Below are 14,285 nucleotides of genomic sequence, written 5' to 3'. Positions count from 1 at the left end.
TGTTAAGATAAGCATCTTATTGCTTCGTAATTACAATTATTACTTAACCTATTACTTAACCTTATAATAGGTTAAGTAATAATTAGTAATAAGTAATAAAGTTAGTAGTTAGTAGTTAAGTAATAAACCTATTACTTAACCTCATAATAGGTTAAGTAATAATTGTAATTACGAAGCAATAAGATGCTTATCATTAACATACTAAGAAGGTTAGGTAAGGTCAGTGTTTTCTATGAAGCTTTTCAAGGTAAACTAAAATATTCACAATAAATTAGTATGTCACATATGCACCTATTTAATAAGTCAATATTGACTATACGAAAGTGCGAGAACGGGTTGTATTATGGCAACTTATTGTGGATTGCAATCATTTATTTTGTTTAACTTTAGGTGATCTTTCAATGCCTTTTCCTAATTTTTCTGTCCTGTCTCCAAACTGAGTAGCCCCTTGGGAATATGACCTCATTTAATATATCATCTTCAAGTTTTGTCTCCGTGAGTGCAACAATGTCTGGTGTCTGCAGCTGTATTACATCACTTAACTCCAGTATCTTTGATCTTACTCCATCTATGTTGGTGTATACAATTTTCAGGAACATGTTGTCCCCTCTCCTTATTCTTCACAATCTCTCTCTCTAGTGATTTTGTTGGTTTGCTTTTTGGTACCATTTCACTGGGTTGCCTACCCTTATCACCTTGTAGAAAAAAAATAATTTCTTCTTCATTCTTGCACTTAGACATTTTGCCTCGATGAGGTTCAGCTTCTCTGTCTTTTGAAAGATCTTGTCTTAATGACCATAATCACTGTAATGTACCTTATGTGTGCATTCCATCTACAGAGAGTAACAGTAAAAGTGCTGCTCTTCTTTAAGGTTATAAATGGCTAGTTTTATTTGTCCATGCAGTTTTGTTCTTAATTCTGCCTTACAGTACTGTATATTTAAAATGCATCGTTTATTATTTAGATGTGTAAAAATGTGCAAAGTTGTGTTTTATCAGTGGCATTAAGATAAAAATAATATGGTAATTTAAATACAGTAGTGTAAACTGGTAAAAATGTTGATACGTATAACAGAAACCTTTACGTTTTGAATGATTATGATGGTATTTGTCTATTGAGATTATAGAACTTGCTTCCATATTTAGCCAACAGTATCTCTTTAGACTACTGTACAGTATTTAAATTTAACCTGGGTGTTATAACTAGGAATTTGTCTCGATATTTAAAAACTGTAACTCCTGTAACATTAATGATATGGTTTGAACAATGAACACACAATACTGTATATTAACTAGATGTATGCTTGATGTGTATGGTTACAGCAGCAGTTGTATTGCTATGACAGTGGTGAGAATGCGGGCCATAAGGTGCAGCTGTTGAGTACTGGTGGCACTAGAGACCGATCATGGTTAATAAGACCGAGGCTGGCAAGAGGTGGTGATGTTGCTATATTGTGAGACTGCCAGCTGAGGTGGATCAGAAGAGACTGGTGATGCTGTGATCAGACAACCTCATATCCCGGTCCACCCAACTCGGTTTAGAGCACAACTGATCGTTTATTGCTTGATGTCATTTGTTGTACATAGCATTCTTGGGAAGTATGTCATTTGTTGATTTGTATCCATGTACATGTTTTACATGGATATAAATCACTGAGGCATTAGAAGAAAAACAGAAAGCAGATGTTGTATACGCAGGCTTTGCAAAGGCATTCGACAAATGTGACCATGGAGTGACAGCACACAAAATGAGGTCAGTGGGTATAACTGGTAAAGTGGGACGCTGGATACTCACTTTCCTGTCGAACAGAACACAAAGGGTAACAGTCAATCAAATAAAATTGAGTCCGAGCGCAGTTAAAAGCTGTGTACCTCAAGGTACAGTCCTTGCACCACTACTGTTCCTTATTCTCATATCAGATATAGACAAAAAAATAAGTCACAGTTTCAGTGTCATCCTTTGCAGATGATACAAAAATCAGCATGAAAATTACCTCTGCTGAAGACATTGATAAACTACAAACAAATACAGTATTAACAAAGTTTTCGACTGAGCAGCAGAAAATAACATGATGTTTAACAGTGATAAATTCCAGGTGCTGTACTCGGATACGGCAAAAATGAGGATCTGAAACATAATACAGGGTACAAAACACAATCGAATCTGCCCATTGTGGGAAAACAGCATGTCAAGGATTTGGGAATAATGATGTCCAATGACCTAACGTTTAGGGAGCATAACCAAGCAAATATTGCGTCAGCCAGAAAAATGATAGGATGGATTACGAGAACCTTTAAATCCAAAGATCCCATCACAATGGTTGTACTCTTCAAATCACTTGTGTTGTCCCGTCTTGAGTACTGCTCAGTACTCACTTTCCCCTTTCAGAGCAAGGAGAGATTGCTGAAATAGAGGGAATACAGAGAACATATATGGCACGCATAGATGAGATAAAACACCTAAATTATTGTGATCATCTCAAAGCTCTCCAAATGTACTCACTAAAAAGGAGACGAGAGAGATACCAAATAATATACATGTGGAAAATACTGGAGGGCCAGGTCCCAAATCTACAAAGTAAAATAACAACGTACTGGAGTGAACGATATGGATGAAAATGCTGAATAGAACCAGTGAAGAGCAGGGGTGCCATAGGCACAATCAGACTACACTGTATAAACATCAGAGGTCCACGGTTGTTCAACACCCTCTCGGAGATCATAAGAAATATTGCCAGAACAGGAGTGGACATCTTCAAGAGGAAACTAGATAGTTTCCTCCAAGGAGTGCCAGACCAACCGGGCTATGGTGGGTATGTGGGCCTGCGGGCTGCTCCAAGCAACAGCCTGGTGGACCAAACTCTCACAAGTCAAGCCTCACCTCGGGCCGGGCTTGGGGAATAGAACTCCCAGAACCCCATCAACCAGGTATCAACCAGGCATTCTTGGGAAGTGTCATTTGTTGTAGTTGGTATTCTTGGGAAGTATGTGAGGATGTCATTTGGTGTACATGGCATTCTTGGAAGCATTTAAGTAACTGTTATATAATTTCTAATACCGTACTATACAGTAGTTGCTAGACACTGTTAGGTAAAATGTCTTTTGTCTTGATAAAGTTGATGACCCCAACAAAAAGTTGAGTAAAGGTGTCTAGAACTATGTAAGGCATTGTTGTGGTATAATTTTCATAGTACAGTATTGTAATTAATAGTTTCAAATTATGTGTGTGTTAGTCCACTGTTTAATTTTCTTGTATGGCATAATTATTTTAAGTAGTAAAATATTGATACAGATTTTCTTTTTTTCAGGCCAGTCAGAAGGCAGGCAATAAATTCAAAGAAGAGAGTGAGTCTAGTGACACTGATGAATGGGATGAAGAAGAAGACCCAGACAACATGAATGTCCCAGGTAGCTAACTCTCAGGCAACTTTTTCAGTTTGCTCAACATTAATTGCTGTAACCTCTTATTATGGATTTGTTCAAATTATCTTTCATTTGAGCAAATACATAATTACAGGTTACACAAACACCAAATAAATACAGTGATTGTAAGAACAAGCAGTCGAACTCTGCTAAGGTAGATTTTCCCATATGTGAGCTTGTGTGTGTGAAATTTTCATGAAAGTTGCTATGGTTGATATATTTGGTATTATAATAATACTGAGGCAGTGTCATATTGAGAGATGAGGCAAAAATAATGGTCTTACAAGGTTTTTGCATTGCGTCTCTGTTTAAGTAGTGATCCTCTGCTCCGCTTCCTTAGTGTTGTTAAATTTAGTTTCTTTAACTTGTTCTCATAGTTTAGTCCTCATAATTTAGGTACTTTACTAGTCTTTATTAACTACTGTTGTTTTAAGTTTTTTCGCTACATTGTGCAGTGTTGGTTGTTGTCAGTGCTGTGGTTTCCAGAACTGTACTGGTTTCACACCCTCCTTAAGAGCTCGTTTTTGTCTTTAGATAAGGTTTTTAAGCGTTTAACGTTCAGAACAGCTTCAGGATGCAACTTCTGAAATTTACCATTTAAAGCTGTGTTTATGTTGTGGAATGCTTATTGAAACAGTGACTGGCATTCTTTTCTAAGGTGAACGGTTTTACTGTACTATAACTTCATCTGAATTTTTCTTTCCAAATGTGTAAAATTCTTAAGCTTATCAGCCAATTATAATTAAGGCATCGGTTTTACTTTGGAGTCTTCACCATTTATTTTATCCAGTGGCTTTTTTGAAGACATATTTATGGATCTCCAAACCCTTAGACTGTTGGTACAGGTATTATAGTACTGTGTTTTGTTTTACCATGTGGGGCAAGATATTGTAGGCAGGCTGTGAAATGTTACATCTGCCATCAGTGGATGACAGTGGATGTGGCTTTAACCCTTAACCACTGCACTGGCCAAAGTGCCTTTAGGTGCTCTCAGAGTTGTGCTATTTTTTTTAATTAGGCTATATTTTAATGTTTTTAATGTTTCATTAATCTCTCTGATTTTAAATGGAAATAGTTGTTTGGAAACATTTTGACATTAACTTTACCTAAACATTTATAAAAACAACAAAAATATCCTCGACAGTTGCACTAAGAAGTTTTGCCGAAAACAGGTGCGCAGTGCAGTGGTTAACCTACTCCCAATGCCCTCTAATGATAGGGGCTGGTGTGTCAATTGTCTGTGGGAGAAAAGGTGTGCCTGGTAATATTAAAAGGTGTGCCTGGTAATATTCAAAATGCCTAGAGATTCATTGCAGACATCATTTGATACTCGAGACCCCTAGCATATTGAAAACAAATCCTGAAAGCCTTTGTTTCCTCCTGAGCCTTCTTAGTAAAAGGATGGGCACCATGTCAGGTGCATGACCATCCACCAAGTGATGCCCACGCTAGGAATGACTGATGCCATGCAAAACTTCAAGGACCTTTATGGCCTTAGAAGATATTAGTGGTAAGGATAAATCTATTGCAAAGAGTTAATTTTACAATTATTGCTCAGAATATGATGCTATCAATATCTCTTCGCCCCATTGTCCAGACTTAAATGACGAATAATTTTTTTTATTTTCCTGACATCAGAAGTCAATGTTTTAAAAATATAGAAGGAAAAATAATTTTTTAGATTTGTTAAACAAATAAGAAAATCAACCTAACTTAACCCCTTAACTGCGTTGCCTCCAAATATGACACCCCCGCAGTGCGCAGGAAATAAATTCTCTGGAAAAAAATCTTTTTTTCTTTTTAAAGTGTCAGAAACCCTTCCCTCAGTATGGGTATGTAAAAAAAAAATCGAAATTGTACTTACTTTGGCTGCTATGGGGTCCGTAAGTTGGGGCGTGACGTCATCATTCCCTGTTTGCCCGTGACGTACGTTCCCGGGGCTAGTAGGGCGCTCGGGGCGGGGTGAGCGAGTTGCCGCGAATATATTTTCGTTCATTTTTTTCGCACAGTTCCAAATACATTTTATTTGTTTTTACGTGCTAATCCTATGTATAGTGAACACGTACACTATATTATGGCAGTAAGACATCTTTACTGTCCGAAGACACTGTGTTACGTGCATGACACTTGTGTACACATATGCACATATTACTATGTATCATGCTAATTTATGTATATATACAATCTATTTACACACTATACACTGTCACACACTATATACATTCACCATCAACACACTCAGAACACCTCGAGTGAGAGCAGCCACACCCAGCCAGTCTCCCTCACTCCAACATCTTACTCGCCAACATTGCTCCTCCCACCATATTGTTATAGTTCTTATTACACATGTTCTATATACCTATCTACATGTTTTATTTACCAGAACTATGCAAGTAAGCCGGTATTGTGTCCAAACAGCACAGTGGCCACCATACACTGCATGAAAAATCACAGCCGACAGCAGACGACGCTACGATTACGTCGCCTCCCTCACCAAAATAGCTCCTCTCAACATTCTCCTATTGCTGTTCTTACACTATATACATACACTATATATACACCCTTGTACATATGTGTTGGCCATAGCGAACCACTAAGCTAGTATGGTGAGCAAAACAAGAGTGGCAGCCACACACACACAATGAGGCTACCTCAATTCTCTCCCTCCCTCACCAAAATTCCTCCTTCCGCAATACTACGCACAACGCTAATTATAACCACAATCCTGCTATTATCCCAATCCTGGTCACTAATTCCTGTAAATGAATAATTGACCACACGTTTATTTTGAAAAGGAACCTAAGAAATCATTTGAAGATTCCTAAATGGACGAAATTATGCTGTGGTGCTGTAGCTAGCGCTGTGAACATCGTGAACAGCATTGAATCACTGATATTTGAACATTGTACCCAGTCATTATCACACTCAGGCTCTTCTATAACACTATCATGGCTAAATAATACAAGTTATATATATATTTTGACATTATTAGGCGATGCTGGATGTGGTCACACGCTGAACAGCAGTGCTGTGTGCTCATGCTGCGAGTGCCAGCCTGGGTTGGTCACACACTACTGAGGCTCCCACACCCGGGAATGTGGACCACGATTTTTTTTAAAGATGGCGTCTGTTTACAAGAGCCCTGAGGAAGCTGATGTGAACCCCATGTAGCCGCGGGAGTTTTGAATGGAACGTGAAAAATACAAATACCCGGAGGCGCGTTGCGCAAACCACACGTGAGCTTGCAGGCGCGTTGTGCAGTTTAAGGGTTAAGGTGCACAGTTATGCGGCTAATAAGCTATCAAAAAATCTTTGTACTAATATAGCAAATGTTAATAACTTTAAAATGTAAACTAATTAAATTATAGACAGATAGCATTAACATCACACATCATAAAAATCTTTAAAGTGTTCTAAGAAGTAAGGCCACAAAACACACGTTATTACTGTGTCTACATAACCTTAGATACCATGGAAGACGAACAAAATGCTGATGTGATACACATTGATTTTGAGAAAGCTTTCAACAAGTGTGACTATGGTGTTAATGTAAACAAAATACTCTTAAAAGGAATTCTTGGCAAAGCAGGAAGATGGGTCTTTAATTTCCTAATGAACAGAACCGAGTGTATAATAATCAACAAAGTACAATCCAGATCATCCACCATGAAAAGCTCGGTTCCCCAGGATACTATGCTTGCTCCAATACTTTTTATTGTCCTCAAATGATGCATAGACATGGACACAAACTACAGTGGTACCTCAGCTAAGGAATTTAATCCGTTCCCAGAGACAGCTCATAAGCTGAATATATATAAACTGAAGCTCATTTCCCCATAAGAAGTAATGTAAATTGAATTAATCCATTCCAGACTACCAAAAAATTAACGGCAAAATAAATTTTATACCTAACTCACCAAAATCTTCAGTACTAAAGTATGTACAAGTTATTACTTACCTTTACTGATGACTCCTGTTGGCATATGGAAGGGGCCTCGTAGCCTGGTGGATAGCGCGCAGGACTCGTAATTCTGTGGCACGGGTTCGATTCCCGCACGAGGCAGAAACAAATGGGCAAAGTTTCTTTCACCCTGAATGCCCCTGTTACCTAGCAGTAAATAGGTACCTGGGAGTTAGTCAGCTGTCACGGGCTGCTTCCTGGGGGTGGAGGCCTGGTCGAGGACCGGGCCGCGGGGACACTAAAGCCCCGAAATCATCTCAAGATAAACTCAAGATAAACAGTGAGAAGGGGGGAGGAGGAGAGGTGTTAGTGTTTGGAAGGGTAGTCTCCTTCCAAATCTTTAAATTCATAATAAATCTTTCAGCCGCTGGTTTGTCTGACCTGGCAGCCTCCCCGTGCCTCGCAACACTATGAATACCACTTCTTTTTCTAAATTTCTCAAACCATTCCCTGCTTGCCTTAAATTCTTTCGTATCTGCATCACTCATTCCAGGGGTTTTCTTTAAAAGGACTTCATGCAATTGTCTTGCTTTCTCACAAAAGATGGCCTCTGAAATGCTGTTGCCTGCTTACTCTTGTGTATCATAATGTCCTTTTTCTTAGCAAGTACAGTGCATATCGTTGACATAAATTTGTTGTAATGCCTAGCTAGTTCAACAACCCGTGTACCATTTTTATGTTTACGAATGATCCTTTTTTTTCATCTATGTTCATTCTCCCATGTGTTTTCTTGGCTGGAACCTTACCACTGGCTTTCTTGGGACCCATGCGAGATATATAATAAAAACTTTTATGTTCAAATACCCAAAAATCCAAAAAAAAAAACTAAGTCTTTACAAAGAATTCAGGCACGATTGTCACTAGGCGGGAGGCACTGGTAAACTGAGGTGCGATCACCATGCCACCACGCGCTAGGTCGGCCATACGTGTATCAATAAACTTCGTTTCCCGAGGCAAAGCTTGTAACCCAATTCGGATTTTACAAAGAAATTGGGCTTGTAACCCGAAAAGTTCATAAATAGGGGCATTCATAAGCCGAGGTGTCACTATAGTAGTGTTTCATCCTTTGCAGATGATACTAGGATTTGTTTGAGAATAGACAATATAGAGGATACAGCAAACCTCCAGTCTGATGTTAATCAGGTCTTTCAGTGAGCCACATAAAATAATGTGATGTAAAATGCAGATAAGTTCCAGCTCCTTTACTATGGAAAAAATGTAAATATAAAAATCATATAAATCTAAAAATCATATAAATATATAAAAATCATGTAAATATAAATATCATATAAAACAGTCAAATCATGCTATAAAATTAAAAAACAATCTGAAAGATTTGCTAGTAATTATGTTGGAAGACTTAATTTTTAAAGAATCTGCTAAAGTAGCTGTCACAACTGCAAGAAAAATAACAGGCTGGATCTCTCACAAGTCAAGCCTGGCCCCGGGCTTGGCTTGGGGAGTAGAAGAACACCCAGAACCCCATTGAGGAATAAGACATAACACATACATAACAAGAACCTTTCAATTAAGCGATGCTATACCAATGATAAACTTCATGACATTAGTGCTCTTTAGAGTGGAATATTGTAGCACCATTCAAAGTGTGGGAAATTGCTTACCTGGAGAACATGCAGAGGTCTTTTACTATTAGAGTCCACTCAATAAAACATTTGAATTATTGGGACTGCCTAAAATGTTAAAATCTATATTCCCTAGAGTGCAGGCAAGAGAAATGTATAGTAATTTTCACTTGGAAAATATTAGAGGGACTGGTTCCAAATTTGCAGATGGAAATAACACCATATGAGACCAGAGGGCGTGGCAGGAAGTGTAAAACAGCTCTGTTGAAAAGCAGTGGTGCTATAAGTATGCTGAGAAAGAACTCTATCAACATACAGTACTTGGAGCATACTTGGAGAGGGTTTCAGGAGTCCTATTCCCTGGGGCCAGGCTCGACTTGTGCTTGCTTGGTCCAACAGGCTGCTGCTTGGAGTGGCCCATAGGCCCACATATCCACTACAGCCTGGTTGGTCTGGCACTTCTTGCAAGAACTGGTCCAAGTGCCTCTTGAATACATCCACTTCTGTTCTGGCAATATTTCTAATGCTTGCTTGTAGGGTGTTGAACAGTTGTGGACCTCTGATGTTCAGACAGTGTTCTGATTGTGCCTATGGCATCTCTACTCCTCATTGGTTTTATTCTGCATTAACTTCCGTACCTTTTGCTCCAGTACGTTGTTATTCTACTGTGCAAATTTGGGACTTGGCCCTCCAGTATCTTCCATATACAGTATATATTAGTTGATACTGTTCTCGTTTCCTTTCCAGAGAGTACATTTTGATAGCTTTGAGACGGTCGCAATAATTTAGATGTTTTATCATCTCTATGCATGCCGTGTATATGTTCTCTGTATTCCCTCTATTTCAGAGATCTCTCCTGCTCTGAAAGGGGAAGTGAGTACCAAGCAATACTCAAGATGGGACAGCACCAGTGTTATAAATAGTGTTAGCACTGCTGTGTGGGGTCTCTGGATTTGAACGTTCTCATAATCCATCTTATCATTTTCATGGCTGCCACTGTATTTGCTTGGTTATGTTCACTAAATGTCAGACATCTTAATTCCCAGATCCTTAACATGTTGCTTTCCTTCTATGAGTAGGTCTGATTGTGTCCTCTACCCGGTGTTTCTTTTAAGTTCCTCGTTTCCACCATACCTCAGTACAGTACCTGGAACTTATTGCCATTAAACATCATCTTATTTTCAGTTGCCCAATCAAATACTTTCTTTATATTTATTTATTTATTTATTTATTTATTTATTTATTTATATATATACAAGACGGTACATTAGGATTGATATCTGCCTGTAGTTTTTCAGTGTCTTCTACAGTGGCAATTTTCATACTGATTTTTGTATCATCTGCAAAGGATGACATGTGTCTAGTGTTTTAGTGTCTAGTGTGCCCTGGGGTACAGAGCTTTTCACAGCACTTGGGCTTGATCTTACTTGATTTACCATCACTTTCTGCATTGTTTTTGACAACGTTAAAATCCAATCTTTGCCAGTTATTCCTATTGATCTCATTTTATGGACTATCACTCCATGGTCAAATTTGTTGAATGCCTTTGCAAAATCTGTGCATTCAACATTGCATTTTGCTTTTCCTTCTAAAGCTTCTGTGATTGTCATAATGGTTGACATCAAAGGCCCAAGACTTCAACATTCCTTTTACACGTAAGTGGTGTAACTGGCAGACCTTTCAAGGTGTTTGAAAGATAACTTGATAAACACCTCCAAAGGATATCTGATGAACCAGGTTGTGATATATACATCAGGCTGTGAGCAGCCACATCTGAGTACCAACCAGGAGGCCTTGGTCAGAGACTGGGGCAAAGGCATGTTGCTCCTTAGACTCAATGCAAGGTAACACAAGGTAAGGTATAAATCTGGGTTATTATTTTATCATAAGTACAGTAGTACTGAAATTAAACATTAGTGCTTTATAATAAAGAATAGATTTTGTTAATATTTTGTGTAATAATGAGTGTAAATAGTGTTTCCTCATAGTGTGTAATGTATACAGGCACACACATGGGTGGAGATGGGGGAATGAGTCACATAAGGGCGACTGAACGTGCTGCTAATGGTCTGCGATCTAGTTTTACTGAACAGGGAAAGTGATGGCATGATACTTAGTGCACTTACAAATATCTCTTGCTTCTCATGTTCATGTGGGAATCGTTTTCCAGATGAATGTTTCTCTAAAGCTTATTTGTATTATCTTTAATATGAAACATTTGGCTTACAGGAGGGGGGACGAATCTTGGTGTGCTTAAGGGAGAAGAAAAACCCTTGAAAAAAGAACCAGGTGGTACCCTTTCCTCCTTAGGTGCCAGCAGTTCAGGTCTCACACTCCAGTCCCTGCTTGCTGCACCACAGACGGACCTCAAGCCCAAGCCAGATCTCCTGAGTACTGCTCTGTCTTCTTCAGGTAAATATTCTAGTTTACATGATGAGTATTTTATAATTAAATTTGTTTTTTGGGGTAGTGGTAAAAATAAGGCTTCAAGTGTAAGTGATAACTTCCTTTCTTAGCAAGACATTAAATGGCTTCTTTAGGTGATGTTCTGCACATTTAAGGCAGGTCAACATTTTGCACTGGTATAATAGTTGGGTTCAGATATCATTGTTGAGTCATGCTTGTGTAATAAACCCCATTAACTACAGTCGAGCCCTTTCCAAGCAATACATGGCATCAGAGACCAAAAACCACTCGACTGTAGGCTAATTGGCTTGTCTGGCTGTTACCCTAACTGTCACCTGGAGTTAGTACCTTTATTAGGTACTATAACGGAGTACTATAGTAGGCAGGGTATAGGCACAGGGTGCCCAGACTCTGCCTACTTCATTTTGCCTGATTAGAAACTATATAAATATAGAGGAAGAAGGGGCAAGGAAACCTTTTTGTATAGTTCTTACCTATGAGTACCTACCTATCAGTATGTATGGGAGAGGTCATCTTGCTCTTTATGCCCCTCCTACTGTCCTAGTTGTGCCTACTACACTTTAATTTAACTATTGTGTTGTTCAAAGTTTTGTTGAATCTGTTCTTAAACTTTGCCTGGCCGATAACTCATAATGCATCCTTGTATGAATATGCTCAGTCTGGGCGAGAATGCGTGCTGCGTCCTAAATTAACATATTAATTAAAAATCCATTTTTTCCGATGATTATGGGACTTGCTTTAAAAAGTGCACCAACGTCTTCCCATTTTCTGTGATGGCCCATGTGGCATCATGGCACCGCCACCCACACAGTAGACCTATTGTTATTGTGTTCACACTCGTGACCGCTGCAGCCTCCCCTTGCATAAAAACATGTGCCCATTCTAGTTATTTTACCTCGACTATATTTGTTAGTGCCTTTATAAACACTACATTCACTCCAAGATGGATAGTGATCAAGAACAGAGCCAGTCTATGATAAAAGCAGGAAAGAAACACATCGGAGGTAAAAGCTAAGTAGTGTTCACCAAAAGTACAGAAAAGTGAAACACACACCAACAAAATTCCAGGCTTTAGTTGACGAATTTTCTGATCTTGATCTTGAAAGTGATGAAAGTGACAGTGATGTAGATAGTGAGGTGATTGAAACAGCAGGTGATAATGAAATTCAAAGTGAGGGGGAGTGGTGATGATTGTTTATACTGCCGCCCGTGCAGGCCCTGCTATTAGAACTCGTATCGCACGTACCCCATGCGCCAGTTCTGGTGAAGCCGGGACTATGGGACAAAATTGCATCATTTGTAGACAGTTTTACAGGAACACCAGGCTTAACTGTACCAGTACTTAACACTCCTGAGATTTTTAGTTATTTATTATGCGAGATTGGCTGAAATATATGGTATATGAAACTAACTTGTATGCATTACAAAGCATGTCCAGTGCTTCTAACAACACAAACAATAAGTGGGATGAAGTGAGTGTAAAAGAGCTTGCCAGATATGACTATGTACAGTGTACTGGCAAACAGCTAAATTGTGGCATGTACCTTCGTTGAATACATTTATGATGGCGAAAAGATTTGTAATGATTGCAAAGTATTTTCATATTCATAACAATACTGTAATGCCATTCCCAAAGACAATCATGGCAGACTAATAAAAGTTAGAACAATAATGTAATATCTAGCACATCAATGTAAAACAGTATACATTCCTCAGAAAAATCTGTTTGGATGAAGGCACAATGTCATGGAGTCTTATCTATCAACGTCTATCTTTCAAGGTTTATAATCTAAATAAACCTGGTAAGTATGGAGTAATTCTGTACATGCTGGCTGAATTGTATACTGGTTACATTTATGATTTTTAAGTATATGCAGGAATTGGGAAGACAACAATTTAAGGGGGCATCAGGTTCCAAAAATGCAATAAATGAAAACTTGTTCGATTTCAATCAAACTTTTTTGACAAGTTCTATATGAAAAGTGTTTCATCTGGTCCAAGTTTCAGCATCGTAGCATAAATAGAAAGGGAGAAAAAAAATATTGAAGTAGTTGTGAAAATTATGCAAAAATGGTCAAAATCGATTATCAATCAAAAGTGTCAACTGAAATCATAGCTATGACTCTTTGCTATCACAATAGCATATATTAAACAAATATTATAATTAGTTTAATTTTTTTTTTTTTCCCCGGGCGATTTGCATCAAACTTACACACCTGACTGTACGTAAGCCTATCTGTAAGGATGCCAATTTTGGAGAAAATTGGTTGATGTCAACCTCAGCCACAGATTTTAGAAGCTTAGACTTTATTCATTTTTTTTTTTTCAATTGACACAAACGTTTACAAAACTGATTCATTTTTTATTCAATTTACATGAAACTTACACAGTATATGTGGAGGGCATGTCTCTACATTGGAGAGTTTTCATTTTTCTCTAAGTTCATTTATTGATTTTATAATAGCAATAAACATGCCATATTTGCAAAAAATATTTTTGGGAACTTTGAACATTTGTATTAGGAAAACTAAAGATGTTTTGGAAATTCTATAAATCAAAGTCCTTTATTATATGCTAATGTGTCAGAAAAGTGTCACAGAATAATTATATCTGAAACGTGTGTTCTGAAGTGTGGACTTGAAAATGTGTAAAAAACGTTGAAAAAAACAAAAAAAAATCTCCCTTTCTATTTACGCTGCAGTACTGAAACTTGGGACAATTTCAGCACTTTTCATATACAACTAGTCAAATAATATTGGTTGACATTGAACAACTTTGACCTGACAAGATTGACGTCCCCTTAAACGGTTATGGGCTTGATTGAACCCCTGAAGAACAAAGGTTACCATTTATATATGGGTAACTACTATAACTCCTTTCAACTTGGTGAG

The 14,285-nt window shown here is 38.1% G+C and overlaps 1 protein-coding gene across 18 annotated transcripts in view; it reads left to right on the top strand.

The window, feature by feature from the left end:
* The window catches only part of LOC123770661 (protein strawberry notch), a 125,918-nt gene that overhangs the window by 20,375 nt on the left and 91,258 nt on the right, over positions 1-14,285 (top strand). For all 18 annotated transcript variants that reach the window (XM_069305791.1, XM_069305793.1, XM_069305785.1 and 15 more), the window contains 2 exons: positions 3,309-3,408; positions 11,197-11,379. In XM_069305791.1, the coding sequence (XP_069161892.1) occupies positions 3,396-3,408; positions 11,197-11,379 (196 nt within the window). In that variant the 5' untranslated portion in view covers positions 3,309-3,395. The remainder of the gene's footprint in view (positions 1-3,308; positions 3,409-11,196; positions 11,380-14,285) is intronic.

The sequence above is a fragment of the Procambarus clarkii genome, chromosome 56 (genome assembly GCF_040958095.1).
Source record: "Procambarus clarkii isolate CNS0578487 chromosome 56, FALCON_Pclarkii_2.0, whole genome shotgun sequence".
Taxonomy (NCBI): Eukaryota; Metazoa; Arthropoda; class Malacostraca; order Decapoda; family Cambaridae; genus Procambarus; species Procambarus clarkii.
Note: the sequence above shows the minus strand (reverse complement) of the source record. Positions and strands in the feature narration are given on the sequence as shown.